Source organism: Symphalangus syndactylus, chromosome 15 (genome assembly GCF_028878055.3).
Source record: "Symphalangus syndactylus isolate Jambi chromosome 15, NHGRI_mSymSyn1-v2.1_pri, whole genome shotgun sequence".
Classification (NCBI taxonomy): domain Eukaryota; kingdom Metazoa; phylum Chordata; class Mammalia; order Primates; family Hylobatidae; genus Symphalangus; species Symphalangus syndactylus.
Window position 1 is genome coordinate 26429529 of NC_072437.2, and position 26818 is coordinate 26456346.

The 26818-nt window shown below is 42.5% G+C and overlaps 1 protein-coding gene across 6 annotated transcripts in view; it reads left to right on the forward strand.

The window, feature by feature from the left end:
* The window catches only part of ABCC4 (ATP binding cassette subfamily C member 4 (PEL blood group)), a 393134-nt gene that overhangs the window by 225932 nt on the left and 140384 nt on the right, over positions 1 to 26818 (forward strand). For 5 of the 6 annotated variants that reach the window (XM_055244268.2, XM_055244267.2, XM_055244271.2 and 2 more), the window contains 8 exons: positions 1103 to 1197; positions 1402 to 1488; positions 8616 to 8712; positions 12861 to 13070; positions 14713 to 14853; positions 15592 to 15629; positions 16024 to 16118; positions 17905 to 18051. In XM_055244268.2, the coding sequence (XP_055100243.1) occupies positions 1103 to 1197; positions 1402 to 1488; positions 8616 to 8712; positions 12861 to 13070; positions 14713 to 14853; positions 15592 to 15629; positions 16024 to 16118; positions 17905 to 18051 (910 nt within the window). The remainder of the gene's footprint in view (positions 1 to 1102; positions 1198 to 1401; positions 1489 to 8615; positions 8713 to 12860; positions 13071 to 14712; positions 14854 to 15591; positions 15630 to 16023; positions 16119 to 17904; positions 18052 to 26818) is intronic. The other variant, XM_055244269.2, reaches the window with a different exon arrangement.

The window sequence follows — 26818 nt, forward strand, 5'->3', positions numbered from 1 at the left end:
GAATGGAAAGCTGAGGCAAAAGTCAGCAAAATGGCTTGTGAAGACACAGTTGTTCCTTAGTAAGTCCCATGGCTTTATGCTGATAGCCCTCACAGTTGGGTCTCCAGCACAGACCTCGAGACTCACTTATCCAGCAGCAAGTCAGGATTGCCGGTCAGCATTTCAGTTTGGCCATAATCAGCCTTTTGATTTTCTCTCTTAAATCTGCATCCCTCTCTTCCCCCAGCTCAGTACATGGTAACCCTGTTCTTCCCTTGTCTTATATCAAAACCAATGCAGTCCTCCTGTTTTTCTATCACAACACACACCCATCTCATCAGCAGATCCTATAGGTGCTACCTTTAAAATTTGTTTACTTCCCTGTTGTTCACTTCCCTGCTCCCCACTCTGGTCCCAGCTACTGTTGTTTCTTGTCTCAATTGTTTCCTTGATCAGATCATGTCCTTCCTCCTGTTTCCCGGGGTGTGAGCCCTTGGCTTCTCTTGCCTCTCTCTCTGCCCTCCCCTGCCGTCATCCTGTGCTCACAGTTCTGCAGGCATCCGTGTTGCTCTTCTGTGAACACCTTGGGCACGTATCACCCCATGGCTTTTGCGCTCGCTCATTCCTCTATGTGGAGCACTCTTCCTGCACTCTGTGCCAGCCAGTCCATCCCCTGACAGGTCTCTGCTCAGACCCCCTCGATCAGAGAGCCCTTGCTGACCTCCCTATATAAAGTGGACTTTCCCTTTGTCTCCCTAAGCCAGCTTCCTTTTCCTTAGCACTTAATCACTTCTTGCATTTGTGTCAGTCTTTTATTGTCAGGTCACTCACTGTGGAAACTCTTTCACTGCTGAATTCACAAGGAGTTGCTGCTCAAAAAATTTCTGTTAAAATGGCTCAGTGCATAAATGCTATGTAAAGCTATAGCATTGAAATAGATAACGTGCCCTGACTGTGTATTTGATAGGTTCAAAGTTACAATTTAGTTATTATGAAATATATCCATTGCTGTTGATCAAATACATGTATATTTCTGAAGAACTAATGTGCAAAGTTTAGGATAACAGAGGGAGAACATGTTTTAAGTCTTTTTTTTCCCCCCTTCTTTCCTTTGTCCATACAGGATTTACAGCTGTTGGAGGATGGTGATCTGACTGTGATAGGAGATCGGGGAACCACGCTGAGTGGAGGGCAGAAAGCACGGGTAAACCTTGCAAGGTAAGTTGCATTTCAGCAGCCACTATGCCGGTGTCTTTTGTGCTGCTTCCAGTGGTGGTGAGCACGTAGGACCCGCTTACTGTGTATCGTGTCCTGTGTGAAGCACCTTCTTGGATTATTCTGTTGGCATTTGAATGAACATCCCAGTTGTTGAAAGTTGTCACGTTCCTGGGTGAGAGTCTGATATCTCTTTATATTTTCTAGAGCAGTGTATCAAGATGCTGACATCTATCTCTTGGACGATCCTCTCAGTGCAGTAGATGCGGAAGTTAGCAGGCACTTGTTCGAACTGTGAGTCTGTTTGTGTCTTAAGTCATTTCTGCTTTTCCAGAGCCATTTCGAGTTGGCTCAGGGAAGGCTTTATGGCTTTCAGCTTGTCCTGCTCTGGTGTCCGCTCTCCCCCGCCCCCCGCACTGTCCCCTGCTTCCCCGAAGATCCATTTTAGAGAAATTTTACATAAATACAAGGTCAAGGTAGGAAAATATACAAAGTGATTTCAGTGTGTTGCAGTGAGTGGAGTGTATCATGTTTTAGGGAGTTGAGAAACAGATGGCAAATTTTGCAAGTTTTCCCCCACTGGTAGTTACAGTGGATAACCAAGAAGCTGCTGATGGACCAGGCCCCGGAGATAGGAAAGATGGTGTGCCATTTTTCAATGGAAGGGTGGCACTTGGCAACCTGGGCCTTGTCTTTCAGCTCTTTTCTTCCATCATTTCTCTATGACAGGTTAGAAGTGAGGTCCTTGGGACCAACACAGGGCTTTCTTGGGAAGGCTTTGTTGCTCTTTACATATTAATCTGTCAGTTTGGAGATAACCTACTAGTAAAATCTAGAATTTAAGAATGATTTGCTCCATAGTAGACTGTGGTTTCAAGAATCTAATGTTGCTTCATGGATTCTTACCAGAGTGAACACTTAAGACCCACAGACATGTAGGCCTGGCTTGCCTTTGAAACTAGTTGTCTAGAATCTGGCTTCCCTCCCGACTCTTATGTTCTGGGATTTGCTTTCTTTGGCTCTTGCTTAGACACTGAGCCATGGAGGTAGAATTACTCTGGAATCTTTTCTGTATATTCTGTAACCTCATGTGTGCCGACTGACACTTCCTATATAGTCTAGACTGGCCTTTTTGAAATCATCGTGAACTGGTTTTGCTAAAACGGCACCCACATCTGCCCCACGGTCAGTTTCCTGTTTTTCGCCTTGTTAAAGTCAGTGAGCCTTTCCCACTCATTGTAGCCCTTCTGCGCACACTGAGGTAGATGCTCCTGCATATGCTATTGCATGAAACGTCTTCGCTTGAAGAGGAGGGCAGCAGCCACAGAGAAGATAAGCACCCATGCTGGGCTGAGTGAGAGAGAGACAAGTTCAGATTTCATTCTTGCCCATAAGGAATTTGTCTCTGCATGGATTCAAGACTAAGTGCATGGGAAAAGTTCAACAGACCCCAAGGCTTAGGGGATTTCAATATAGGACAATCTATTTTATTATTATTTTTTTAGATAGGATCTTACTCTGTTGCCCAGGCTGGAGTGCAGTTGTGCATTCTTGGCTCACTGCAGCCTCGACCTCCTGGGTTCAAGAGATTCTCCTGCCTCAGCCTCCCAGATAGCTGTGACTACAGCCTAGCACCACCATGCCCATCTCATTCTGTGTTTTTTTTTGAAGAGAGGGGGCTTTGCCATGTTGTCCAGGCTGGTCTCCCTATGTTGCCCAGGCTGATCTAGAACTCCTGGGCTCAAGGGATCCGCCCCCCTCGGCTTCCAGGAGTGCTGAGATTACAAGTGTGAGCCCCTGCGCCTGGCATATGACAATCATTTTTTTTAAATGGAAGAAGTGGGCAGCAGAGATTGGAAAGATCACTGAGGGCCAGGCTTGGCTGGAAGTAGCCTGTGGTCCTGCAGGCTGGTAAGGGTTTGTAGTGGCTGAGAGTAGGATTCAATTCCTTTCAAAGAAATAGTAGAAGCAGAGGTGTGCAGACAGGAAGGAGTGAGGCCTGTGGGAAGGACAGCAGGCAGGCACCTGTTCCTGTGGTGGGAGATAGAGAAGGTACCGTGAGAGAAAGCTCTGGAAGTCCTGTGTTGGCCAGCCAGGGCTGCCCTCACAAAATGCCGCAGGCTGGGGGGCTTACACAGCGGCAGGTTGCTTCTGCAGAGTTCTGGAGACTGCATGTGCGAGATCAATGCATCTGCAGGTGCAGCTCCTCCCAAGGGCTTTCTTGGCCTGCTGATGGCCGCCTTCTCACCCTTTCCGCCTTGTGTCTCTGTATCCAAACCTCCTCTTCCTGAAAAGACACCAGTCAGATTAGAGTAGGGCCCACCCTCATGGCCTCATTTTAGCGTAATTACTTCGCTAAAGGTTTTGTGTTGGCCAGGCACTGTGGCTCACGCCTGTAATCCCAGCACTTTGGGAAGCCGAGGCAGGCAGATCACCTGAGGAGTTCGAGACCAGCCTGGCCAACGTGGTGAAACCCCATCTCTACTAAAAATACAAAAATCAGTGGTGGATGGTGGCGGGTGCCTGTAATCCCAGTTACTCTGGAGGCTGAGGCAGGAGAATTGCTTGAACCTAGGAGGTGGAGGTTGCAGTGAGCCGAGATAGCACCATTGCACTCCAGCCTGGGCGACAAGAGTGAGATTCTGTCTCAAAAATAATAATAATAAAAAAAATTAAAAAAAAGTTCTCTGCTCAAATTCTAAGGTGCTGGGGTGAGGGCTGGAACATAGGAACTTTGAGGGGAGCATGGTTCAGTCCATAACAGGTCCTGGATAGCAAAGTGGAGAGCGAGTCGGCTGTGTGAGAGTAACTCATCTCTGGGCTCTGGATTACAGGGGTTTGGACGTGAAGTCATCCACTGAGCATGGGGCTCTACGTGGGTTCCTGAATGTTTACCCACCAGAGTGCGTATGCAAAATGTGCCTGGTATGGGATGATGAAGTGGGTGTGTATGATGGTGATGGTTGCACAACGGTGTGTATGTACTTAGTGCTACCAAGCTATACACTTAAAAATGGTATAAATGGTAACTGTTATGTCATGTCTATTTTTCCACAACCAAAAAAACCGTGGATGGCAGCATTGAATGTTTCTGAATGCAGAGTGCGGGATAAGCTGGCGCTCGGCGTTGCCCCAGCACTCCGATCGGAGCCTCGTTTCCTGCTCCCTCCTCATTGTGCCTTGATGAATTTTCCGTTTCGCTGAGAAGGGCCTCGGTGGCTTGCTCGAGTCTTGCGCGAGGCCCCACCAGTTCTTTATCACTCAAACAACAATTCCCGGTGGGACACTGTTTTAGAGTCGCCGCGGGGAAGGAGGAAGGTATTTTCATCGCTGAGTATCAGTGTGCGTATCGCACAAGCTCCCCCAAATTTTCATTTGAACACAGGAGGTATTTATAAAGTCCTATTGCACCTTTAAGGATTAATGACTTTGGATATACGCTTGTTAGAAGCAAGCTTGTTAAAATTGTTGTTTGCTAATCAGAATCACATTCTTTGGGGAAACTTAGGTCAGGGAGCACGAATGCAATTTAGGAAATCACTCAGCAGCAACTGGAGAATGTTCTCAACGAGTTAGAAAATTGGATTGAACAATATGCTATGAAAGATGGCGGTTGTGTTGAAGCTTAGAAATGTGAAGTGTTTTGTATTAAAAGTGAATGAATTACACTTCTATTTGCCATTAACAGTTTTACTTCAATCATGAATATATATCGAGAGTTGTTAAGAGTTGTGTTTTACAACTATATGTTGCAAACACTAAGTGGATTTTATCACATACAAAAAGTGAGAGGCACTTAGATTAAAGGATGCTAATCCGATTTGTTGCCTGCTATAGATGTGGTTGTATTCTAGAAAGCCTCAAATTCTCAGACCCCTGCCTTTTTGAGTCTCCTAATCAGATCTCCCACACTGTTGCCTATTTGTCTTAGTCTATTCAGGCTGCTGATTCAAAATAGCATAAACTAGGTACTCCATATAAACAATAGAAAATTGTTTCTACGGTTCTGGAGGCCAAGATCCAAGATCAAGGCGCCAGCAGTTTTGGTAGGTGGAGAGGGCTCACGCTCTCGTTCACGGACAGCTGTCTTCTCACTGTGGAAGGGGTACGGCAGCTTCCCTGGGCTGGCCCCTTTTACTAATACCATTCATGTTGGCAAATTCTCATGAAATAGGCCTCACCTCCTAATACCATTACATTGGTGATTAGGGTTCAGTAGGAATTTGGGGAGGGCCACAAACATTCAGGCACAGCACTAGTTCATCTTCCCTCTTTCAGTTCCTCTAGGACTCCCCTACTATTAAGCTACAGTTCTAAGTCCTCGAATGGCAAATTGCCCTTTGCAGTCCACCCAATTCACCTTTCCAGCCCTTGCCCACGCAAGACCAGTCCTCCAGCCGTGCACACTTCTGTGGGGTGCCTGGAAGGAGGTGTGACTTCCTCACGTCCGCTGGTCCATAAGGGTATTGTTCCTGCCGTCGGAGAACCAGGGATAGTATGCCTGGGCAAAAGAGAAAAATGAAAGACGCAGATCCTACCTCCTGCCTTTCTCTTCTGCTCCTTGGAGGGTATGGTGCTTTGTCTGTCTGCCCATAGCCCTCAGTGAGCTGCTCTTGATCCACCTATGTGTTCTTCCATCCAGCCCCCGCACTAGACTGTGAATGTATGAAGGTGCCTTTGCACAGCGCGTTTGTGCCCCGGGACCATTGCACCTGCTGTTTCTGCCAGGAATGCTTCCCCCAGATAGTCTCACGGCTCGTACATCACCTCCTTGCAGAGAGGCCTTTCCTGGCCACTCCCTCTAATGTACAACCTTTGCCTGGCTGTCTCTTCATGGTTTACTTTACTGTCCGATAGTGTATTTTCTGTGTTTGTGTAGTGAGTGTCCCTACACGACTCAGGGTGTTGTCTGTTTGCTTGACCAGTGGATGTATCCTCATCACTTAGAGTAGTCCCTAGTACTTTGTCAGTGCTCAGCAAATGTATCTTAACTGAATGAATGAAGGTAGTGACTGTATCTGTCCCTCCCTCCCTCCTTCTCTCCCTTCCTTCCTTTTTTGACAGAGTTTTGCCCTGTCACCCAGGCTGAAGTGCAATGGCATGATCACGGCCCACTGCAACTTCTACCTCCTGGGCTCAAGTGATCCTCCCGAGTAGCTGGGACTACAAGTGCATACCACCACACCCGGCTAAGTTTCATGTTTTTTGTAGAGATGGGACCTCTCCATGTTGCCCAGACTGGCCTTGAACTCCTGGGCTCAAAAGATCCTCCTGCCTTGGCTTCCCAAAGTGCTGGGATTATAGGTGTGAGCCACTGCACCAACTGACTATATCTTTCTCACTTGTCTCACCCCTAACATTGTATATGTCAGCTCTTAATGTTGTCTTTTTTTTTTTTTCCTTTTTGAGACAGAGTTTCGCTCTGTTGCCCAGGCTGGAGTGCAGTGGCATGATCTTGGATCACTGCAGGCCTCCTGGGTTCCAGCGATTCTTGTGCCTCAGCCACCCAAATAGCTGGGATTACAGACATGCGTGACCACATCCGGCTAATTTTTGTATTTTTAGTAGAGATGGGATTTCCCCATGTTACTTGAACTCCTGACCTCAAGTGATCTGTCTGCCTCAGTGTCCCAAAGAGCTGGAATTATAGGCGTGAGCCCCCGTGGCTGGCCTCTTAACGTAGTCTTTATGTAGGATTAGAGTTAAATAGCTCATTGCTAAATCAATCACTTATTATTTGTTTGTTTTATGGCATGACTGGAAGATTTTTACTCTTAAAAATTTGGAAAGTATTTTTTTGAGAATTGCCTAAGAAGCGTAATTTAGAAAAAATTTCAAACCATCAATTACAATGTTAGTGTAAGTATTTCTATTATCTCATCTACAATGGAAGATGTTAGGAAGAAAACATTTTGAAACCTTTGAGGTGGCTGATACTGGACATAGCACTCATCAGATTTGATCATTAACATCTCCCTTTAGATATGTATATAAAAGGATTAATGGCAGCCAATTTTGAAATAAAGGGAAACAGTTTCATTAAAAGCTTTAGTACTAAACCTGAAGAGGGGTATAAGTACTAAACCTGAAGAGGGGTATAAGTACTAAACCTGAAGAGGGGTATAAGTACTAAACCTGAAGAGGGGTATACTAGATTGAGGAACTTAGTTTTGAAATAAGCCAAACTAAGATATGTGAAAGGGGAAAAATGAATCCTTTTGGATGTAAAGGATGAAGTGATAGTTTACATATCTGCAGTCTGGAGTTGTGATTCTGATCACAGGCGCTGTCTCTAAAATACTTGTTATGACTTCTCAGTCCTGAATTTCTAAAAGCTGTGGCTGCATATGAGGAAGACTGGAGGACAGGGCTAACGCTTATCGAGCATGAGTTACGAGTTATGTTCTTGGCCATTGTTACAGATTAATGCTTTTCTTTTTTTTTTTTTTCTCCTTTTTTTCTTTTTGAGACAGGGTCTTACTCTGTCAACCAGGCTGGAGTGCAGTGGTGTGATTACGGCTCACTGTGGCCTCAACCTCCTGGGCTCAAGTGATTCTCCCACCTTAGCCTCCTTTCTAGCTGGGACTACAGGTGTGCACCACCACACCCGGCTAATTTTTTTTTTTTTGTAGCTCCCAGGAGTCTACATTTACAATGTAGGAGAACTTTGAGTGGGTACCGTAGAAAACAAACGCCAGAAAACTTGATGGTTGAATACTGAGGTGGGTCTTATCTTGGAGCCATATGGTTTGGGCTGTTTGCATTCTCTTCTTCCATTTTCTTATTCAGACTGTTTAGGACTAATGAGAGACGTTTTGCTTCCTGGATGAGACCAAGAATACTGTGGAGAGTCACATGTCACTAGCATTTGTTTTCCTATCTAGTATTATTTGGGAAGAAGAGTCTGGAAAATGCACTCTGGCAAAGGTTACCAAGAATCTAAGCCTTTTTGCGGGGGGTGGGGGGGGCGTTAATATGTGCATTATAAATTATCGTCTAAGAAACCGTCCAAGAAAAATGTCACGTCATTACATGACCTCGATCTTTCTTTCTCCCCTGCAATCCTACATAGCAATAAAATAATCAGTGTTTTAGTTAAGTCAAGTTTTTGAATGTCTATATTGTTCAGTCATTTTTCATCATGGAATATATTGTTAAACTAAGTTTTAGAAAAAAAATTACACTTATTGCCTCCTTCCCAGAAAACTTTTGAGGATTTCATCACAGCAAGGCTCGTATTTGCTGCTAGTGGTTTTGAGGACCTAGCCGGCTTTATTGGCTTATATTTGTATTTAGTTTGTATTTAACCTCTAGATATTTGACTACTGTGTTGTCTTTGACTATGGTTTCAAAATGTATGTTCTTCATTGTGGAGCACCCCATTCATGTGTTTTTTCACCCTGTGCCTTTTACATTTATAGGTGTATTTGTCAAACTTTGCATGAGAAGATCACAATTTTAGTGACTCATCAGTTGCAGTACCTCAAAGCTGCAAGTCAGATTCTGATATTGAAAGATGTAAGTAGTTTCTAGAGGTCTCCCGAACTTGCAAGTACTCAGGTGTGTTGAATCCCCTTCTTCTTCCTCCATTTCATGTTCCTTTCTTCTCAGAGCTTGGATTCATGTTTTTAAGTATTAACTTAAAAGACTTGCAGAAATGTCATTATTACATGCTAAACCATATTACCGTAAAGTATGTAAAATTCTACCTCAAGGTTACTACATTGTTAAAGAAAATGATGCTGTTTTAATTTAGAACTTTTTGTTTACCTCTTCCATGACTTAATTCAAATTATATTATTTGGAAATTACAGATTCTAAGACCTGTTTGTATCCATTTAATTGTCATGCATAGTTTGGCTAAAGATCCTCTCCTATTAATAGCAGAAATGGCCGGGCACAGTGACTCAGGCCTGTAATCCCAGCACTTTGGGAGGCCGAGGCAGGCAGATCACCTGAGGTCAGGAGTTCAAGATCAGCCTGTCTAACATGGTGAAACCCCATCTCCACTAAAAATACAAAAAATTAGCCCAGTGTGATGGTGCACACTTGTAGTCCCAGCTACTCGGGAGGCTGAGGCAGGAGAATTGCTTGAACCCGGGAGGCGGAGGTTGTAGTTAGCTGAGATCATGCCATTGCACTCCAGCCTGGGCGACAGAGTGAGACTCTGTCTCAAAAAAATAAAAATTAAAAAAAAAAAATAATAGCAGCAACACAATTGGATAACTGAGCAACCCCTAGTCACAGCACCCACTTTCTTGGAATAGCCAGCAGTTAGTGTCACTGCACAGGAATTTTTGAGTGCCTGATATGTGTGAGAGCTGGTATAGTTATAAGTAAGACAAAGTCCTTGCCAGCGTCGGGCTGACATTCTTCCTGGAGATAGATGCAAGGAAGGAAATAGAGGGGTGGGGTTGCCTCACTGGGACTTGAGGTACAATGACGTGAAGGTGCTGACCATGCAGTCACCTGGGGAGGGCATCTGAGGCAGGGGACTGGCAGTGGGGTCCTAAAGCTGGAAGTTACCTGGTGTGTTTATAGGGACATCAGGGAGGAGCAGAGCAAGCCAGGGAAAGCCTGGAGAAAGGTGGGCTCAGAGCAGTGGTCAGAGGCACTGGAATTAGGACAGAAGCTACTGGACAGTCCAGAGCAGTGGAGTGACATGGTTTGATCTGTGATTTTAAGAGATCCTCTTTGTTGTTTGCTGGAAGAACTACAGCAGAAGCAATTTGAAGTCTTAGTCGTTCACAAGACAGAAATAAGGGCTCGGTCTAGTGTATTAGTTTCCTAGGGCTGCCAGAACAAAGTGCCACACATTTGGCAGCTTAAAACAACAGAAATGTATTGTCTCACTGTTCTGAGGCTGCAAGTCCAAAATCAAGGTGTTCACAGGGCCGTGCTCTCTCTGAAGGCTTTCAGTGGAGAATCCTTCCTCGCCTCTCCCACTTTCTGGGGTTTTGCTGGCACTCACTGTTGATCCGTGGCTGGCAATGCAGCCCTTCAGTCTCTGCCTCTGTTGTCACATGGCGTTGTCGCTGTGTCTCTCTGGGTTTCTTCCTATAAGGACATCAGTCATTGGACTTAGGGCCCACCCTACTCCAGTATGACCTCATCTTTTCTTGATTGTATCTGCAAAAATCCTGTTTCAAAAAAAAAGGCCACATTCACAGGTAACAGGGTTTAGGACTTGAACATATCTTTTTAGGGGGTCATGGTCACCATTCAGCCTACAAGAGCTAGCGTGGCCGGGGACATGGAGGTTAGTGAGAACTTCTCAGCCTAGCGGTGGTTTCATGCATCACTCCCTGGCTTGTTGCCTCTTGCCTCAGTACCCTGGCCCTTAACCCTTCTCTGTTCCAGGCCCTGGTCCAATTCCTGATGGTAGGTCTGAAACCCCCTTAGTGTCTTCAAATGTTTTAATGTTTCTCCTCCCGCAATTTCTTAATAAAATGATGGAAATAACAAAAATGAGTGTTAATTATATTTTATAAGATCTGTGTGCACCATTCTCCAAGGGAAGTAAATTTCACATTATTGCAACAGCCAGAGTATCTAATGCTAGCAAAGCTCTTGCAAGTCTTTGTGTGTAAGCCCCTCCTTGCTGCCTAAAGAACAGTGAGGAATCTGTCCACTGAAGTCCCGGCAAGTGAATTCTCACCCTTAAGAGGATTATCGAAGGCAGAACTGCTGCCTCTTCAGAAGCAGTTCCGTGTGCCGGCTTTTCCCCACTCCCCCAGGAATAGGGAGTCTGGGTTCCTTAAACTTGAAAACAATTAATTTCTTAGGCAGAGGGCTGAGACTAGTGTGGCAAAACCTGAATGCTGGTACATTAGAATAAAATCTGTGGGTGGTAGAATAACCTTTCTCCAAAACAACCATTTGGCCAGGCGCGGTGGCTCTTGCCTGTAATCCCAGCAATTTGGGAGGTCAAGGTGTGGGGGGGAGTCACTTGAGGTCAGGAGTTCGAGACCAACCTGGCCAACATGATGAAAACCCATCTCTACCAAAAATACAAAAAAATTAGCTGGGCCTGGTGGCGCTTGCCTGTGATCCCAATTACTCAGGAGCCTGAGGCAGGAGAATCACTTGAACCTGGGAGGCGAAGGTTGCAGTGAGCCGAGATCGCGCCATTGCACTCCACCCTGGGCAACAGAGTGAGACCCTACCACACACACACACACAAACCGTTTTTCCACTGGTGGACACCCAGGATGAATGTGTGTCCGTTCTTGCTTCTTGCTGTCAGCCCAGCCCCTTCCCTAACAGCAGACAGAGCACGGTTGCCCCTCAGAACCCACTCTGCATTGCTCCTCAGTACTCGGCTTCTGAGGACAATTGCCATCTCAGTACCAGTAGGAGTTTCCTTGTGCGTCTTACAGATATGATGTGAAAAGTGGTCATTTCATCAAACTAGGTGTGTCACTTTTACCTCCTATGTGGAAGAAGACACAATGTATCATGAAGCATTTTTGAATTCTCCAGTTATCAAACTGGTCCAAAGGGCCCAAGTTGTCACTGGATTTTCCTCAGTGGACCCACCTTTTGGGGGTGGGGAGGATTGGGGTAGCAGGGAGGGTCCTGGCCACCTTCCCCCACCTGACTTGCCTCAGCCAGGAGCTGCTCTCCTTTGATTTGTTTTGTATTCTGGGAGTTTGCCTAATATTTTGTTTGCTACTGTTTGAGGAAATCAGTTGGGTCTCATTTCATGGGGTACACAAATAGTGAAGATATTTGTACATTATTTTCTATGACTTTGTAAGGAGACAAAACTGTGCAAGGCCGTGTCCCCTGGAATGTTGAATTTTCAGTTAGGAATTCCCTGAGTCTTTGGGGCAATTATTTATTTATTTATTTATGAGATGGAGTTTCACTCTTGTCATCCAGGCTGGAGTGCAGTGGCTTGATCTCTGCTCACTGCAACCTCCGCCTCCTGGGTTCAAGTGATTCTCCTGCCTCAGCCTCCCGAGTAGCTAGGATTATAGGTGCCCGGCTAATTTTTTTGTATTTTTAGTAGAGGTGGGGTTTCATCATGTTGGCCAGGCTGGTCTCAAACTCCTGACCTCAGGTGATCCACCCGCCTTGGCCTTCCAAAGTGCTGGGATTTCAGGTGTGAGCCACCGCACCTGGCCTGTGGGGCAGTTTTAGAGTAAAGACCATGAAAGTGCAGTTCATGGGGTCTATGTGCAAGTCTGGTTCCCACACGCCTTTTTCCAGCAGGGCCCATGGCCAGTGGAGGCTTGTGGCGTGCTTCCTACCTGTGCAGCTATGCCTGTTCCTACCTCCCTATCAGTGTTAGGTTTCTTTCCTGGAATATCCTCCTCAATTTACTCATTCCTTCAATTCTTATCGCATAAGGTTTATCACAGTTTTCATGTTCTGTAATAAGACTACCAATACGGTCACCAACATCTATGTGATAATGATCGCCATTTGCAACACACTATTACCATTTTGAAAGTACTCTTCAGGACCTAACACAGGGTCTGGCTGAGAACAGAACACTCAGTTGTGTATCAAGTTGAATTGTATTAGATTTGTCAACTAGGATTCCGGACCTAAGTATAATCATAACTTAAGATCAGTTACTTTTTCTGGATTAGAATTGGATTAGGTTAACATTATCACGTGCACATGTCTCTCTCTGAAATTCTTTATTTTTATTTTAGGGTAAAATGGTGCAGAAGGGGACTTACACTGAGTTCCTAAAATCTGGTATAGATTTTGGCTCCCTTTTAAAGAAGGACAACGAGGAAAGTGAACAACCTCCAGTTCCAGGAACTCCCACACTGAGGAATCGTACCTTCTCGGAGTCCTCGGTTTGGTCTCAACAGTCTTCTAGACCCTCCTTGAAAGATGGTGCTCTGGAGAGCCAAGATGTGAGTTCACCTCCTGTTACAACATGGCCTGGTTTTGTTGACTGTTAATGGCCTTATGGATCTTTGGTCTACTCTGTTCAAAGCATCATCTTTTGTCCCAAAGTAGATTCTGTGGTTTCAAGGCTCTATTCCATGATATTGGCAGATTAAAACAGAATCAAGGCAAACAACCCTGGTTGGAGTTATCCTTTGTGTGTAGGCTGGGGAATGTCAAGGAGATGAGTAGCGGGTATGTATGCTGGTGCAAGTCCTAAACTGTGTGTGACTCACACTAATACTACAATTCTTGAATTTACTGTAGTGAAATCCTACTTAGTCTGGTGGCCCCCAACTTCTCTTTGCATCCGGAGGCATAATTTGAAGACCCCCTTAGAGAAGGTCCTGCTGTGGGCCACATGAAATTAGCCACTTTTCCTATATGTTGGAATGTTCTGATGCTGTGATGCTGCAGGTGGCTGATGGAGGTATTTTGCCCTGTTGTCAGATGGTTTATGTTAGGCCAGAAGTAGCATGTGCAAAGACCCAACAGTTCCTGACACACAGCAGCCCATCTTCCTTCTTTACCTTTCAAGGATAGGAGCTGCATCTTACTCACTTTGGTGTTCCCAGTGGCCAACACAGAGCTGTTCAGTACATCCTCAGAGTATGTGAATCTCGTGCCTTCTAAGTCCTCCAGGCAGAAATGTACCAGAGCTCACTTACAAGCATAGATATTCCTTGCCACACAAACCCTGACTATCCAAATCTAGGAGCCTGAAGGATTCTTGCAGATATTCAGATTAGGCCCTCACATGCCGAATTATCAGGAGTCAGCTTCTGAAACTCAGGAGCCAAATAGATTAGGATCATATGCTATCCCTTGCTTTCCAAACTCTGGTTACTCAGACTCACGGCTTGACCCCAGTTACTGTATTGAGCTCATGTTTTGACGCTCTGCTCTTTTATGTTTCCATCGTGAGTGATGCAGTTGAGAGTTCCATATCTTTTTGTATATGATTTTGGAACAAGTTTCTGTATTGACACTTGAATTTGAGTGTGCTGGGTAAGTGCTGGACATCCTGATGTCATCCTTCCAGCAAGCCACGCCACAATGTACAAATGATATTTCCTTATCTCTAGTAGAACCTTGAAAGTGGGATGGCTGGGTTCAAGGATTAGTGCATATAGCTGGGTGTGGTGGCTCATGCCTGTAATCCCAGCACTTTGGAAGTCCGAGGCCAGAGGATCACCTGAGGTCAGGAGTTCCAGACCAGTCTGGCCAGCATGGTGAAAACCTGTCTTCACTAAAAAATACAAAAATTAGCCAGGCGTGGTAGCAGGCATCTGTAATCCCTGCTACTCAGGAGGCTGAGGCAGGAGAATTGCTTGAACCTAGGAGGCAGAGGTTGCAGCGAGCCAAGATCGTGCCACTACACTCCAGCCTGGGCAACGTGAGCAAAATTCTGAGTCAAAAAAAAATTAAATAAATAAAAAATCAGTGGATGTATAGTTTGGCTAGATATTTCCACACCGTTCTCCACAGGAGATGGATCATTTTGGACTTCTGCCTGTTTTCCCACAGCTTTGTCAACAGAGTGCATTGTCATCTTTGGGAACAGTTTTGTATACTGTTTTGTCTCTTACCACCTTTTTTCCTTTGCAGACAGAGAATGTCCCAGTTACACTATCAGAGGAGAACCGTTCTGAAGGAAAAGTTGATTTTCAGGCCTATAAGAATTACTTCAGAGCTGGTGCTCACTGGATTGTCATCATTTTCCTTATTCTCCTAAACACTGCAGCTCAGGTAAATAATGACATTTGTTTTGTGCCCTCAAAATGATATTTATAGTACCTATGTTTATGCTATTATGACTGCATCTTGCAGTTCACTTGGGGTCTGAATTGAAATGTGCTGTCTTTGGGGAACAAAGTGAGGGCTGCCTACTGGTGTTCCGTGTCCATTACAAAGACCTTCTGTGAAAAAAAGGTATCTTTCAATTATTTTAAAATGGAATATGCATTTTCTTGAACTCTTGATATTTGGGAGTTTGGGCTCGGCACAGACCTGAACTGGAAGAACTACGTGAGTTCTCTGAGCTTTTTATTCTTTGTTTTTTTCTTTCTTTGTTTCTTTTTTTTTTTTTTTTTTTGAGACGGAGTTTTGCTCCGTCGCCCAGGTTAGAGTGCGGTGGCGCAATCTTGGCTCACTTCAACCTCTGCCTCTGGGGTTTAAGCAATTCTCCTGTCTCAGCCTCCGGAGTAGCTGGGACTGCAGGCACATGTGCCACCACGCCCAGCTAGGCTAATTTTTGTATTTTTAGTAGAGATAGGGTTTCATTATGTTGGCCAGCCTGGTCTCGAACTCCTGGCCTTAAGTTGATCCGCCTGCCTCAGCCTCTCAAAGTGCTGGGGTTACAAGCATGAGCCACCACGCCCGGCTTCGAGGGCTTTCTTTCGGTTGTCCATGGTAGCGATTGAGAGTTTTGAGTTGGTAAGTCATGCCCAAGTTTGATTTTTGTCTTTGTTGTTTCTCCCCTTCTAGGTTGCCTATGTTCTTCAAGATTGGTGGCTTTCATACTGGTAAGTATTTCATACTCCAAATGAAGTATGAAATACTCCAAAATCAATAAGAAGACTCGCTTTTCCATAGAGTTAGGGGGAGGTGTTTGTTGATCCTTCTCTTCTAATCCTCACTTAGTTTACCCGAAGGAAAATTAGAGTCTTGCTGGTGGAGTGTAACCTGCGGTGGTCTCCACCCATGTCTGATCCGCGGCATCATGTTCACAGACAGTTTCAGGAACTGAAAGTTGTGATTTAAATTGAATTTTTATAAGGTAGATACACACAAGACTGTGAGCTGAGAATCATTTTCCAGCATGAAGCATTTCTCCCAAATTGTGGTTCATTTTTTTAAAAATGTATTTATCTAAATTCTGTATATAGCTTAATATTTTTTTCTCCCCATGTTCCATAGGGCAAACAAACAAAGTATGCTAAATGTCACTGTAAATGGAGGAGGAAATGTAACCGTGAAGCTAGATCTTAACTGGTACTTAGGAATTTATTCAGGTAAAGTTTAATCATTTGGTGTATTTTATGAGAGGCTGAGGTGCTTACAATGAGCCTGTGTGAGTAACTAGGGCTTCCAGGAGTAATTCAGTAATGTCTTAACAGATTAGGAGTCTCAGTCGAATTTACTCTGTGAATTAATTAGAATAATTATTTTAAAAATCTACTAGAAGAGAGGTTGAATGAAGACTCTTAATTTGCTCTGTACTGGATTTTGAAAGTTAAACCAGGATTGAGCATTCAGAAAATCAGCCACTGGAAATATGTGGCTATTGTTTATTCTAATAGGTTGCTTTAGCTAAATCTTATATCATTATACGGATGGGCAGGGGGATTAGAAACGGATCCCCACCCTGTGGTTCGGATTGTTCCAATTCTGTCTAAATAAACCCTGGCTTTTATTGAACTTGGATGAAATCCTCTGGCAGCAAGGCCCCCAGAATAAAAGCATTATTCCCTCCCAGGTATGCAAAGCTCCCTTCAGCACTGCTCATCTCCTGGGCTTCACTAATTACTTAAGAGGGAAGCTGAGCAGGGAAAAATCCAGTGTCTGGGAATTAGGATGCCTTCTATTTCTTACCTTGAGATCACAATGTTATCGCGTCCCCAACTGTGTGATTAATTTAACATTTGGCTTGCCAGACTAATATTAACGCCGCACTCTGTTTTCAAAAGAGTGCTTAGAATGTATGTAGCATTACATACTGTTTAAAGGAAATCCCCATCTAAAATTTTAAATATTTCCACAGGAAATGCTCCTACAAGCTTTCCTCAGAGATAGAGTGAGTTATCTTTGTAAGAACCTACTCAGTGAAATTTGGTGTTTATTTCCTTGATCGTTTGCTAAGAAATCTAAATCCATTAGGTGTTTACCTTCCAAATTGATGGACTATGTGAAAACTAAAGGAAGAAGGAAATCGGTTCTATTATGTTCGTGTAGGATGGCAGGCTAAGGATAATGCCTGTTGATGGAATTAGGAATTTGAGCTGCTTTCAGAGGTTAAATAACAGTGACATGTCATCTGAAAGGGAAAATATTTGTTATAGAAGTTACCCCCACTGTATTTAGCATTGTGAATTAAGAGACGTTAGGAAAGCTCTTTTAATTTCTATGTGAATAATGGATCCTCATTCATGTCTTAATAAAATGTATGATTTATTTTATTCATTTAAAAATGTCTTGTGTCTGTGTAAAACAGTGGGGGATTAGTTGCTTATTTAGATTAATTATCTTATGTTAGAATATAATTTGTGTTTTCTTGCAATTCAATTATTCAAGAGGTTTTCCACATGCAACTTAATATGGTATTTTTAAATTCTTTAAAGCTACTTGGGCATTTTCTACAAGGAAAAGGTAAATCATTTCTCCTATTCCTTGTTAATATCACATGTTGGTATCAAAACATACCACCTTTTTTAGATTATGGGACATAATGTAAATAATAAGATTTGGAATATGGAGAAGATCAACTACATTTCATGATTATCTATCTTACTTCTGAGTTTTTAATAGAACTTGCAATTGAATTAGGAGAGCCTAGAATGAAATTGTATTATACACCTGATTTTTCGTTTCTGTGCAGTTTCCATTCAGTGAGAGAAAAATAAACTATTTTAATCCTTCTTTGTCAATGTATTTTGTAAATACGTTATACTTATGTAGAATCCAGATGCTTTATGGAATAAATTAAGTAACATCTTTATAAACTATCTGGCTTGCTTTAGCAACTATTGAAGAAAATGCAGAGATATGCTGTGTTCTCTAAGTGATATTTCTTTATTTCAGGTTTAACTATAGCTACTGTTCTTTTTGGCATAGCAAGATCTCTATTGGTATTCTACGTCCTTGTTAATTCTTCACAAACTTTGCACAACAAAATGTTTGAATCAATTCTGAAAGCTCCGGTGTTATTCTTTGATAGAAATCCAATAGGTAAGTCTGACACCAAGTTTCTCAGTAAGTATGTCTTGTTAACAACACATTTAGGATCTGATTACATCTCTGTCTTTGAAAATGGAAGGGATGCTGGGAAGAAAATCACTATGCATGTTGATTCATTTTCTACAAGAAACTTCACTGATATTTTTCTCCTACCAGAGAAAATCTGAATATGGGGGGGGGGGGGGCATACAATCTTTTATTCCAATTTATATGTGTGTGGAAAAATAAATGAATGTTCACTTTGCAGAATGCTTTAGGAATCCATTTGCTGTGAGGCAAGTGAAGCATCCGGCATTCCCTGTAAACATGTTTAAATGTAGTTGAATAGTTGCTAAAACATTGGCTGTGTTTACATAGTGTTAGGTTATGCCATTTTTCGGAGGGATCTTTGTAATCAGGAGTGCTCTGACGTGAGACAGGCTGTGTATTTCTTTCTTTCATTGGGAAACCCGTTCATTTCTGGAAACACAGGGTTTTTGTACATACCCTGACTGTGAGGTTTCTCTGAAAGGCAATACGTGGTTAATTAAAAGCCAAGATTGGTAAAATGTAAACTCCGTTTCAAGAACAGTTTCTAACTCTGTGGTTTTAAAGTAGACTTTTGGTTCTATAATAGAGACTTTGTTGAGCCTGCCATGTAGATCTTCAGTAGCTTGTTTCCTAGGCACACGTATACCTAGGAAAGTATACCCAGTAGTTTCCAAGTGGTTGATGCCTCTGCACTATGGGCTTCTTACCTGTCCTGCTTCTGAGGCTAGCCTTCCTGACCTGGGTTCCTAGGGAGAGTTAGTTGTGCCTGTAAGTCCCCACCCTGCTTAGTTGAGTGGACTTGTGGGGAGGCCTGAGTGACGTTGTGCAAATGATAACTGCCCTCATAGAAGCAGGGAGGTGGCCTGGAGAGAACACAGGCATAGCTTTGGCCTGGCCGTTGACTAGCTTTTTGACCAAGGCCAGAGCACATCGGTGCTATTACACAGGGAAGTCTCCAAGCAGATGCTGTAGATCAAAGTGTGGACTCAAGCTAACTGCCTGGATTCAGTCCTGGTGCTGGTTACTAATTGTTATAGCTGATTATAGTTACATTCATATTCATGTCCTAGTTACTTAATTTTTCTGTGTCACAGTTTTCTTATCTGTAAAATAGAGATACTATTCATACCCACCAAATTGAAATCTTATGAGAATTAAGCATGTTAATACATTCCTAGTACATGAAACTGGGTGTAGCAACATGGTCAGTGCCTAACGAATGTTAGTGACAATGAAGCCGTGTATCTATGAACTGAATCACCTTCACTGTGGGATGGAAATTACTCCTACCCTCTCTGTTTTACATGATTTTTGTGAAGATTAAAGAAGACTGTTCTGGAAAGCATCTTGTGTAGATTTATTTAACAAATACTTTTCAGTCCAAGCACTGTACAGTGTGCAAGGATTTGTAAACTGCAGAGACCACACAAATATCGGTCTGATTTTAGCTGTTATTAGAAAGTCATTGGAGGACCTCTGCGCTATTACAGCTGTAACATCGCGCCACTTTGCCAGTTAATTTGAAACTACAGTCATAACGTTTGGAGCATTAAGTGGGACTGCATTTCTGTTATCACAGGCTTCGGAATGCTCATGACTACCATTAACCAGCCTCTCCATGTTCGAGACCTGTGGGCTTCTCCTCATGCTGATTTATTTATTATTCAGGGATTTGGGACCCAGTCTAAATCTTGGAGGTCCCTAAGCTTACAGCAGCACCTGAGTGTTTATCTTGCTTCCTCCTCCTATATCTATTAGCATGACTTTATTCCTTCAACAAAATAGAAGCCCAAATAAGTACCCCAAAGAGAGGCCTACTTTGTCCAAAATGTTTAGAGGTCATGAATTATTTACTTTTTTTAGTGGTAGATGTTGAAAAAATTTAAAAATTAAAAGTTTTTTAATGGTAGAATTAAAATTCTCATTTAGATAAAATTTTTGCACTTTTTACAATGGTGAAGGATACACAAAATCTGCGAATTATGCCTCAGAATTCACATTACTGATTGTATGCACTTCAGTGGTTTTATATATATATGTATATATATATAATTTATTTAGAGATAAGGTCTCATTCTGTTGACTAGACTGAAGTGCAGTGGTGTGATCACAGCTCACTGTAGTCTTGACCTCCTGGGCTCAAGCAATCCTCCAGCCTCAGCCTCCCAAGTAGTTGGGACCACAGGCCTGTGCCACCATGCCCAGCTAATTTTTAAAATTTATTTTATGCTATTTTGAAGAGATGGGATCTCACTATGTTGCCTGGGCTGGTCTCGAACTCCTGTGCTTAAGGGATCTTCCTGCCTCAGTCTCCAAGTGCTGGGATTACAGGCATGAGCCACTGGACCCAGCCGGCTTTATAACATAAATAAACATTCCCCTCTAGGATAGTGAGGCAGGCATGCTCGATTTTTCAGTACTCTTAAATATACATGTTAAATGTGTATAAGTATCTGGCATGATGTTGTGCCCCCTAAATTGCAGCGTGTTCTTTGAGTTGAGTAGAAAGACTGGGAAGCATGTCTGAATACTTAGTTATTAAAAGCAAGCTCTTAGAAGAGCCCTGGGGGAGTTCCCTATGAACTCAGCATCCTGATATTCTCCCAGATTTTAGAAAACTTAGGAAACGGGGAGGACCTCTGCTGGCATGTGGTTTCCAGTAAGCTCACCTTGGGATGGCGACTGGCACAGAAACACCAGGTGACTCACACTGGGGGTCTGGCTAGACGTCCCTCATATCCCCATCTCCAGCCCTTGTGCTGGAATATTCTCAGTGACTCTGATCTGCAGCATAGAAATGTTTTCTCCATTATTTTATGGCCACTCCCACCCCAGTGTGCCGTCCCCCTCATCGTGCTTCTGCCCAGATCCTCATCTGTGTGGTTAATGAATGGGCGACCCTTGCTGGTGATTCGGAGAATCAGACCTTCTGGAAGGGTCCCCCTGACTGCCCCACTGTGGTCCCAAGTTCACTTATTTGGATTTAGGGAGAAGAGGAAGGTAAACCTGGAAGGTTTGTGTTTCTTCTCGGTAGTAAAGTTTCTGTTTCTTTCTTTTTCTTTTCTTTTTTTTTTTTTTTTTTTTTGAGACAGAGTCTCGCTCTGTCGCCCAGGCTGGAGTGCAATGGCACAATCTCGGCTCACTGCAGGCTCCGCCTCCGGGGTTCACGCCATTCTCCTGCCTCAGCCTCCAGAGTAGCTGGGACTACAGGCGCCCGCCATCACGCCTGGCTAATTTTTTGTATTTTTTTAGTAGAGACGAGTTTCACCGTGTTGGCCAGGATGGTCTCGATCTCCTGACCTCGTGATCTGCCCGCCTCGGCCTCCCAAAGTGCTGGGATTACAGGCGTGAGCCACCGCGCCCAGCCTGAAGTTTCTAAGAAGGCCATGCTTCTCCAACATGCAAGACATTAAGTTCCTCTCCATTTCGAACCCACCTATGGTTGCATGAAATTCGTCTTTGTTTATATAACACAATACCTTTTTATCTACTGGCCTTTCGTTAACCTGATAAATCTTAAGCTAGCAGGATAATGTGAGCCAAACCAGTGTGCTGCCTTAGAATGACAAGAGCCAGTTCTCTCTTTCTTTCTTTCTCTCTTTCTCTCTTTCTCTTTTCTTTCTTTTCTTTCCTTTCCCCTCCCTCCCTCCCTCCCTCCCTCCCTCCCTCCCTCCCTCCCTCCCTCCTTCCTTCCTTCCTTCCTTCCTTCCTTCCTTCCTTCCTTCCTCTTCCTACCTCTTCCTTCCTTTCTTTCTGCTCTGTTGCCCAGTCTGGAGTGCAGTGGCATGATCTCGGCTCACTGCAATGTCCACCTCTTGGGTTCAAGCAATTCTCATGCGTCTATCTCCTGAGTAGTTGATATTACAGGTGTCTTGCCACCACATCCAGCTAATTTTTTTTTTTGTGTGTGTGTATTTTTAGTAGAGACAGGTTTTATCTCCTACTGGTACTGAGATAGCAATTCTCCCAAGAAGCCAAGTACTGACAAGCAATGTGGAGCTGGGTCTGAGGGGCAACCGTGCTCTGTCTGCTGTTGGGAGGGGGCTGGGCCCACAGCAAGAATGGACACACATTCATCCAGGGTGACCACCAGTGGACAAATGGTGACTGTTTTTGTGTGTGTGTGTGTGTGAGTGTGTGTGTGGTAGAGTCTCCCTCTGTCGCCCAGGCTGGAGTGCAGTGGCGTGATCTCAGCTCACAGCAACCTCTGGCTCCCAGGTTCAAGTGATTCTCCTCAGCCTCCCGAGTAGCTGGGATTATAGTGTCTGCCATCACACCTGGCTAATTTTTGTATTTTTAGTAGAGATGGGGGTTCACCATGTTGGTCAAGCTGATCTCGAACTCTTGACCTCAGGTGATCCACCCATCTTGGCCTCCTAAAGTGCTGGGATTACAGGCGTGAGCCACCGCGCCTGGCCAAGAGCCAGTTTTCCTTTCTCGTCTTTTTATCCTTCTGTCACCCATTGCTAGTTTTTATTCTTTCCTCCTTTGATGTAGGTTGGTGATGGGATTGCATGTGTCTGTTAAGAAGCCTCACATTTTCAGCTGCCCCCAGACACCACCTGCATATTTTGATTATGACCTGAGTTGAATAGGGCATTTGCAGATATTTTCTGGTGCTGTTCGCTGCATCTACCTCTTCCTAGTCAGTTTTTTTGTGTCTTAGCCTTGTTTCCATTCTGTTCCAATCATAATAAATGGGTAACACAAATCCTAGGTCAACAGTAAGTCTTCAGAAATTAAGAGATGATTTTTATTTTAAATGTAAATCCTGTTTTCCTGGCATGCGCAGAATTAATTTTGCTTTTGATATCCAGCACAAGAGGGCAGCATGATCTGCAGTATTTCAGTGATACAATGTAAGAGCACCTCATTGCAAAACCTGGTTTTTAATTTAAAGCTTTCTTGGAAATTCTGTTTTTATAGCTTGGGTCTTTGTATTTTGATATGTGTTAATATGAAATTTAAAAAGTAATTTTGTGGTGTATTATGTTTGAAACATGGAAGTCTTTGTGGAAGATATTTTTCTGATGTTGTCCTGGAATACCTAGCATTTCAAACAGGGTTTTTTGGATTTCCTAATTACACCTTCTTGACTAGTAACTGGAATAGGCAGACGCTGACATCTTGACGACTGGTTGGATGCATTTTAATTCCTGAAGCGTACATTATGATTTGCTCATATGATGTTTCTGTTTTCTTTGTAAGCATGAGTTTGCAGAGAAAGATAGCTACACAGTTAGTTTCTTTAGTTTTCTTCCACGGCAACAGAGTTAGCAGAGACATTTTATTCTTATGAGGTCTCTACAATTTCACTCTTTGTTTTGGAGAAAAGATGAGCGGTTTGTTGTCCTGTTTTCTCATGCCTAATTATGGTGACATAACATTTAGCTAAGTACACTGACTCTAATGGGTGCCAGATAAATATTTGTTTACTTGCTTTCAATTTGTTAATTTGGCTTTAAGAACCCAAAAACTGGTGTCAGTAGAAGTGTTTGTTTACTCTCTCAGGGAAGTATAAAGTTAATATTGGGTTACAGCCAGCATGTTTTACACAACTGGTTTATCTCCAGTGTGTGCGTGGGGAGTATGTGTGTGTATGTATATTTATGTTCATTGATGCCTTCAACAGTGTGGCAAAAAAACCAGATTCGTATCGTTCTTTTTTCTTTATAGATGAAGGTAAATGAGAGCGAAAACACTAGAAAAAAGAAAAAAGAAACATATTGACTTCTTCCCATGTTTCTTTTTTTAATCCAGTGGAAGATGCTTGTGGTCACTGAGGTATGGAATGTGAATGCTAGTACTAGATTTTAAGACAGGCGTATTCTCCTATGTTCCCTAATCAAAAATCTAGGGTTGCCCCAGTGATTAAGATTCTCAGCTTTTAGCCAGGCGTGGTGATGCGTGCTTGTAGTCCCAGCAGCTTGGGAGGCTGAGTCAGGAGGATCACTTGAGTCTGGGAGGTCAAGACTTCAGTGAGCTGTGATTGCGTCACTGCACTCCAACCTGTCTCAAAAAAAAAAAAAAAAAAGATTCGCAGCTTGACTGAATGGGAAGTTAGGATATGCCTCCTACAGGGGTTGAGGGGCGGAGGGTGGTAGTGGTTTGAACTATTGTTCTGTTTCTGAAACCTGGAAAGGGACTTGAATCCACTGCAAGTTGCTAAATAATTTGTGGAGAACTGAAAGTAACCTCCATCATGAGCTTTTTATATGATCAGAAAGACTGTCTTGTGATACTCTATAAAGTCTAATGTCCATGTCCCACTTCCTTGCCAGAAAAAAAGTCATCAATAGAGAAGAAACATAATTGTAGGGATACGTATTTATCTGTTTATTCAGTTCAAATGACCACTGGAGTTGGTGCTAAATGTGCATTTTTAACAAGTATAATTTTTCAGCCCTGTCAAAATTACCTCTACAATAATAGGCCTGTTAAATTATAGCTCTATAAGCTAGGGGGTAAGATGGCTCTGCCCAGCACACATTAATCTATGCCTGTTCACACAAGTGATTCTGCTGAGCAGGTAGCATGTTTAAACAAGAAATACTGGTCCTAAAACCTCTGATTTATGGTAGGTGTTGTTTTGACACAGCACCATTCAGACAATTTACAAGGCAAAGCTTCATGCTAAAATATTTCCTCAGTGTCATCATTCGTCACCAGTATAAATATTCAGTAGTGATTCTGGAAAATTGGTAATATGCCCATTGATGCCAAATCACTCACTGTGTTTCCTTTCAAGTGAGATCTGTTGTGGATATGGTTAAAAGAAACTATGATTTTTCTTCCTTGAGAGCAGATGAGCTGTAAGAAATTCAGAATAACAACCATCCTGACAGCTTTCATGTACTCATCTTGCCTGTATTGCTTTTAATTCTGGCTTAAGTCCTGCGGGCTTTGCCTCCCACCCCCTTGCCTGATGCGTATTGTAAAGAACACATTTATATGTACATTAGTTAGTTTAAGAGGCTTTTTGTGTTCAAAGGAAGAAGTTAGTCATCACCAGAAAAGCTTTGTTGCAAAACAAAAACACACATTTCCCCTTTCATTTTTTCTTGTTAATAATAACAAATGCAAGTGACTATAAAGGGAATAACACAAAAGATTGCATCAATCATAATGATTCTCAATAGCCACATAAATATTGTTTTTTCAGCTTTGAATGAAACAGCTAAGAGTTTGAAGTAGGTGTGGTAATTAAATCCTGTCGGGTTGTCACAAATTAAAAATAATGTTTTTTCACATAACAATGGTTATATGTACTTAAACTCTTATCAGGGGTGATACGAAGTCATATTTTATGGGAGTTGCTCATTTACTGCTAATAGTATCATAAAAGCCTTTGTTAGGAGTTTAAATAGTTACATAGTTACATATATTTGATTGCTATTGTTATTTTGTCAGTAATCTGTATGTAAGCGATTACTGTAGTACTTGTCTACAGCTGGTAAATATTGCACCATTTTGGCATAATTTTTAATCTACTAGAATGTTCTGATTCATGGTTTTTCTCCATAATAAATCATACATGGAAATACTGACAACTTAGTAACAGAGAAAGCACTGTTTGTCCAATAAAATGTTAAAAAGATAAAAAATTAGGGAAGCATGTGCTTTGTTCAAAGTGATAATCGTGTAATATTTCAGGAAATTATAAGATGACATTTTACTTAATTGTGTTAAATTGTTTTCCTATAGTGTATATAATGTGATACCTGCATGTATTTGTATATGCCTGTATCTCTCTGTCTCTCTCTCTCTCTCTCTCTCTCGATATATGTAAGTTCTCCACTTCAGTCTAATGTCCGTGGCTATGGTTTTAACGTCCCCCATTAACTGATTTGATATATGTTGTCTTTATCTTTACCTTCAGCTAACTTGGAACCAGCTAACTTGGAACTCAGGGCTTTGTAGCGTATCGCAGTATCTGCTGTTAATGTGTGCTTAGTAATTTGGCATTAGCCTATGGGATGTGTGACTGATAGTAGTAATTCAAGTGTTTTCATTTACAACTGTCCCCCCACTGTTAGATCAACATTATAGCTCTCTGTGACCTTATTGTCAGAAAAGAATCAAAGTATCTTCGTGACTTAGTTCTTAGCTGTTGTATAACCATTTCAAGGGAAAATAGAACACTGTTTCTGGAATAACCTAATGATATTCCATTAGCCACTTGCAGTGGCCGATTTCAACATGAATAAATATTGATAAGTATATTACTGAGAGCCTAATATATATAAAGCATAATTTTTGGACACTAAGTGGAAGTTGTTGGGATTTGCTAGCTTGAAACGCTGTTATGTTTTACTGTAAGGCCAACTGCTTCCCCTCAAAGATTTGACTTTGAAGTTCTCATATGAGAACTCTGGTTTTCATTTATAACTAGAGTTTTAATTTGAGAGTTTTCCATTTATAACTGGGGTTTAATTTGAGTTTTATATGAGAACTGATTTTCATTTATAATTGGAGTTTTCATATTCCGTTATTTTATTCCTTCCCCCTTTATTATAAACATGATTATTTATATTGCCATGAAGACACTGGAAAAAAATCAGAATATTTACAACACTGAGGTTGTGACATTTTGTTTTCCATAAAGTTTAAAACTTTTTTGCTTTTATCAAGTTTTTTGATAGTATTTATGAAAATGATAGTTACATTCTAATTTAGGTAATTGTGTATTTACCACCCTTGTCTTGTGTTAGCCTTGTTTTCCCCTTGT